This window comes from Hyaena hyaena, unplaced genomic scaffold (genome assembly GCF_003009895.1).
Source record: "Hyaena hyaena isolate Hyena2069 unplaced genomic scaffold, ASM300989v1 scaffold_656, whole genome shotgun sequence".
NCBI lineage: Eukaryota > Metazoa > Chordata > Mammalia > Carnivora > Hyaenidae > Hyaena > Hyaena hyaena.
The window spans coordinates 1,071,812-1,077,811 of record NW_024081286.1 but is presented as its reverse complement, the minus strand read 5'-3'; the positions used below and the strand labels follow the sequence as shown (position 1 = coordinate 1,077,811).

The 6,000-nt window shown below is 34.5% G+C and overlaps 1 protein-coding gene across 1 annotated transcript in view; it reads right to left on the bottom strand.

The window, feature by feature from the left end:
• Nucleotides 1–1,527: 1,527 nt before the first annotated feature.
• MALRD1 (MAM and LDL receptor class A domain containing 1) overlaps nucleotides 1,528–6,000 on the bottom strand; it is an 800,662-nt gene continuing 796,189 nt past the window's right edge. Inside the window, 2 exon segments of the mRNA XM_039216734.1 lie at nucleotides 1,528–1,748; nucleotides 4,446–4,521. Of these exon segments, the coding sequence (XP_039072665.1) occupies nucleotides 1,668–1,748; nucleotides 4,446–4,521 (157 nt within the window). The 3' untranslated portion in view covers nucleotides 1,528–1,667.

Below are 6,000 nucleotides of genomic sequence, written 5' to 3'. Positions count from 1 at the left end.
TTTGATTTTCTGTTATTATCCTCAATTTGTAGCTACTTGTATGTCATGAATTCCCTCAATATTCCTTTGAAACAAGCAAACTTAACTTGAATAATCATTGCTATTATATTTTTTAATTGAAATTTACCAACATTTTTCATGTAATAGTCTTGAGGTCTTTTACTAAGACCATATTTGAATTTTAACCTGCTGCTGTTCTCTAAGCTTAGGCAGAGATCCTGAACGTATCTCGCTGATAGTTTTAAGCTAAAATGAATGCAGCTTCCCAAAATGCTTATGTCCCACAATGCCAGAGGCCAGACTTCAACAACACAGATAACATCCTCTTTTGTATGAATTTTTCTAGGATCAGAAATTTTGATGTCAATAGGAAGGCAGCAGTTAGGAAAAGATAATTCATAGAGAGCACAACTAGAATGTAATTAATAGGCTTCAAAAATTCACTGGGATAAAATTTGACATTATTTCAAGGTTGATCAACAATATGTTTGTTTTTTTTTCCAGTCTGTATTCTCCCGAAAGGTACTAATGTTGGTAGTGAAACACTGAATACAACTGACCTTATTTAGAACAGATACTGATGGTTGCTTATTTCTGGGCTATGTCCCCTTGTTGATCCTAACTGTTCTCTAGTTTTGTTCAAATATCTACCCTCATATACTTGTCAGCGAGCTTCACCGGTCGATTCCCAGCCTAGAGGATATAGTGAAGGGTGTCAGCTAGCCATTTTGCCTCATTACCTTTGAAGTGTTTGGCTGGGCATGGGCTCCATGTCTCTCCTGGCCAATAAGAGTGCTGTTGCTGGGAGTGCATCCTGGGAAGGGTTTTCTTGTTATAAAAAAGATATAAGGAAAAAAATGGGCCCTTTTCTGCCTCTGGACTTCACTGGGAATACAACACTGCTGCAGCTTGATTAGCTATCATCTGATCTGTCGGGGAGCTAATCTGAGAACATAGCCTAGGAACGGAAACTTGTAAATAACCAGAATCCTTGCTGAAGGCATGAGTTTATGCTATAACCAGTAAAAAGAGGTGCTTTCTCAATTTCCTGATTTTAGGTATAATAATTGCTACATTATTTAGACCATAGGAGTAGGGATTTTCTGTTTCTTGTAATCCAAAGGTTCATAACTCATCTATTTCAGTATTATTTTTATGTTTATATGAAGATAGGTGTTAAATAGTTATTTGAATAAAGGCAAGTTTAGGATGATAATTTCACATTTTTTCAAGATGCAGAAATATCTCTTATTCATGGTTATGTGTATTAGGATTACTGTGATTTGTCCATTCCTGCTAGCTTATATGCTAAATTAGTTCACTTTTTTGTTTCTAAGTTCTCTCTCATATAAATAACAATCTTAAAACCTATTTAATATGCAGGATATAAAACAATTTGATTTGTGTTTTTTTTAAATGATCATGATGAAATCAAAGAAAATCAAGTAGAACATTTTATTAACATATTCAGATATATAATGAAGATAAGGTTCTGATTCAGATTCCATGAAAACATTTAATCAGTAAGAATATTTATTTGTAAAATTACACTAGTATTCTAAATCCCTTCTGTTTTTACTATTGCATGAGACAAGTTTCCATCAGATTTCACAGACTAGAATTTTCTATTAACTACATACCCTAGATAATAGTTGATCATGATGGTACTATTTCAGATGATTAGATATAGTCTCCAGGCATCCTGATGTTGTGCCATATAATGGATTTGAGAAGGAGTATACAGAACTCTAAAGAAAAACACATTGAAAAGGTTAGGATTTTAGGCGTTAAAATAACAGACTTCTTTCTAGATCATGCAGAATGCAGTGAGCATTCCTGACTCTCCCCCTAGTACCTTTAGTCTACACTGCCTGCACTGTTGACAGGCCTAACATTGGTGTGTGTCTAAGGCCATTGGGGCATAGGAGTCACTGCCTTATCCTCACATCTGGTGAGATAGGGGAGGGCAGTGGCCAGAATCTTGAGTGCCTCTTTCTATGGTGCTGGTTTCTCTAAGTCTTCTGTATTGATCACAGTGGAGTTAAAACAAACAAACAAAAAACACCCCACCACCACTAACAAAAACCCAAGCTTTTAGTTGAGAGAGTTATAGTTTACAGAATATATTAGGAAATCTAAAATGTGGAAAGTTTTTTAGGATAGACACCTTGATTTCTTCAACAAATCACAAAGACATGAGAGAGAAAATGGAATCTAGAGGTTAAGAGTCTTAGGAAACATGTCTGTCAGTTTGGATGTATATACCATATATTCTGATTTTAAAAATACAGCAACAACAGTTGAACACTGAATGAATATTTGTTGATATCAAGGATTATTATTAAATTTGTAGGTATGATACTGTGGTCAAATTTTTTAGAAGTTTTTATCCCTTAATGTACAACTGAAGTCTTTACATGTGAAATTAAATGATATCTGGGATTTGCTTAAAAAATACTCTGGTTGACACCAAGTGAACCCTAATGTAAACTATGGACTCTGAATAATACGTAGAGACAGAATTGTCAATGTAATCAATGTACCATCCCTGGTGCAGGATGTTGTAATGGGGGAGGCCATGTGTGTGGGGGGAGGGGATATATGAGAAATCTGTGTACCCTCTGCTCAATTTTGCTATGAACCTAAAGCAGCTCTAAACCAACAAAAAAAAGTCTTAAGAAATAAAAGAAAAACCACCATCACCACTCTGGTGTGTAGTGGGAATGGGTGGCAGTAGAGCTGAAACAAGGATGACCATGAGATGACAATTATTGAAGTTGGGTGATAGTTATACAGAAGTTCATTATACTGTTCTCTATCAGCATATGACAATTTTCTCTGACTTTTTACAAGAGTGTTTTGGAGAAGTCAATTTCATTGTTACACAGTCAGGGAAGGTACAATTGGTTTAAAATAAAGTTATTGTTTCTGAAACAACAGAAGTCAAAGCGGCAACAAAGTTCAAGAACTGTAACAGCATTTCTTCTCCAGCCGTTCTTAATAGAAAGGAAAAAATGTGAAAGAGGAATTATTTTTTTATTAGGATAGAAAAAAGCAATTGTTTACAAGGTTCTCAAGAGTCACTGATTACACTGTCATATGCATACACAATAGAAAAAGTCTTGAAAGCACCTTGAAAGGTGGGTATGTGACACAAACCCCTACTCGTGTGCCAGAGTAGCCATTTCTAAGTAGAAAGAAAAAGATGTAATAACCTTCCTAGCAGGTTTTTAATTAGTACAAATTTATAAGATACTAATATTAAAATGCTAAATTTAAAGACTACCATTTTATTTCTTACCTCATTTATATCTTTCAGATACTAAATGTTAAAGATTTTTTAAAAAATAAATTTTCCTTCCTTTACTAAAAATGAAGTAGGTTTATGTTACATCTATCTACTTTGCCAGGAAGATAAATTACATTAGGCTTCTTAAATATCTGTTTATTTATTGATTGTATGAGGCTACCTTTTAATTTTTACTGTGTCTTGATTGATTTGACTTATCATTCAAATTAATTTTCTCTGTGCTCTGGGAAATATCTTCTCATTTTCATTCCTTCCAAAACAATACTAAAAGTATGTATGACATCATTATTCAATAAAACACACAAAAAAAGTCAGCCATATCAACCAAGTCTCCAAAACTACTTACGAAACTGTCTGATCTGGCACCTTGTTACTCATTTCAGTAATGGTAACAACTGTTCATGGCCTATTTCATTTAAAAATTATAGGGGGGAATTCACACTTTAGTGTTTTGTATATGCTCACTTTGACAAGAGAATGAATAAGATTTCTAAAATAGGATGTAAAGAGTTTTTCATAGATGAAGAAGTGATATGTCAGGCTAATCCTATTATATACTCAAATGAATGCTCATATTATCTACTTAAAGATGTGAGAAGGATTTTACTTCCCATTTTCACTCTAGACTACTTCTTATTTCACTAAATAAGAAATGGCCCTAAAAAGGTCCAAGAAAGATGTAATACACTTTAATTTCCCCTTTCGTCTTCTGACTTATCAGGTAATAGCCTTTTACTGCTCCACCTAAAGTTAAAGAGAGCACAGAATGCTATCCTCCCTTTTGTCTTTGGGAATAGAATACAAACAGCAGTCAATGAAGAGTTACTATGGGTAGCTGACTAATAGTCTGGGTTAAACTGATATTTTCCAGATTTGTCAGCTCTCGTTGAGTATGAACAGTGACCACAAAGCCACTTAACAGTGAACCAACTTTACAAACAGATTGAATCTGTCCTGGAGTGGAAAAGTCTCATTGCACATTTAGAGAGACTGAAAGTCCTTTCCATTCCCAATGAAATGACTGCTAAAACATTCCTCTTAGCCATGCTGTGGGAATGTCCAAACGACACTCTGTGTGTGTATGTGTGTGTGTGTTTCTGCATCTGAAACAATATAGTTCACCATTACCGCTTACCTCCGTTTTCTCTGGGTTCCTCCAGTTCCCATAAACCGGATTAACAAATGCTGGCTTAACACTTCCTTTAGTTTTCCTTAAAGCACAAAGGGCCATTAAAAAAAAAAAAAAAGTCAGTATTAAGCACAGTTTTTTTTCAGGTTATTATCTCGTAGACATCTTTGAGAGACACATTGTCTAGCCAGCATACTTATTTTTATGAATGTATTACCATACATAAAGTTCTTTTTTTCTTTTTTCAGGTCACCAAGACAACCACATTCTTGAAAGCAAATATAATTTGAACTCTAGATATTTAGATCCAAATAAACACAGGCAAATAAAAAGTGGCAAAAATTGGTCTTAAAGTTTATTTCTTAAAATGCTACTCAAGTGGGGTGCCTGGGTGGCTCAGTCGGTTAAGCATCCAACTTCGGCTCAGGTCATGATCTTGTGGTTTGTGGGTTCGAGCCCCGTGTTGGGTTCTGTGCTGACAGCTCAGAACCTGGAGCCTGTTTCAGATTCTGTGTCTCTCTCTCTCTCTACCCATCCCCAACGTGTGCTCTGTCTTAAAAATAAACTATAAAAATTTTTTTAAAAATTTATTAAAACATGCTGAAGTAATACAAAGGATACATTAAAAAAAAAAAAAAACTGCCTATAGACAAAGGCCACTTCAGACTTCAAAAGTACCAAACCCCCAAATCCTGAGGACTATTTTTCATGACAATGTCTCACAAAGATCTATAGCAAAGAATCAGTCTTTGACATTTTAAACAGCAAATTGACATATGAGTGTTTAAAAAAATTTTTTTTAATGTTTATTCATTTTTGAGAGGCAGAGAGATAGAATACCAAGGAAGGGGCAGAGAGAGAGGGAGACACAGAATCTGAAGCAGGCTCCAGGCTCTCAGGTATCAGCACACCTGTGGCTTGAACTCACGAACGATGAGATCATGAGCTGAATTTAGGATGCTCAACTGGCTGAGCTACCTAGGGTCCCTGAAAGATGGGTGTTTTGGTGAGTATTTATTGTTAGTGTTTTCTTTAATGAATCATAAAAATGTCCCAAGACGGGAACAAAAAAAATATAACCAAGTAACTAAATATACTCCATTAAAGATTTCTAGAAAGATTCCATACTTGGCATACACACACATACACACACACACACACACACACACACACACACACAAATATAATGGAGAACGGAAGACCAATTGTGGGATAATTGCCAGTGTCTTGAAGGCAGCCAGGAGAGGAAAAAAATAACACATACATATATATGGCTATTTTACTGTATATATGAAGTTGTTATTGTATATGATTGTATTATATTTGTATAATATTGTATATTGTATAATATATTAATATATTATATTGTATAATATATAGTGTGTATTATATATGTGAATATTTTTGCCTAATTAGGATATAATGACAAGAAATCTGTCAATAATATATCTGTAAATCCTAAGGGAAAAGGTTATAAAGAAGAAACTCATACTCATTTGTTTTTTCAAAAGAAATTATCAGAGTTATAGCCTCTTATTGTCATTTATCAAACCGTATAATC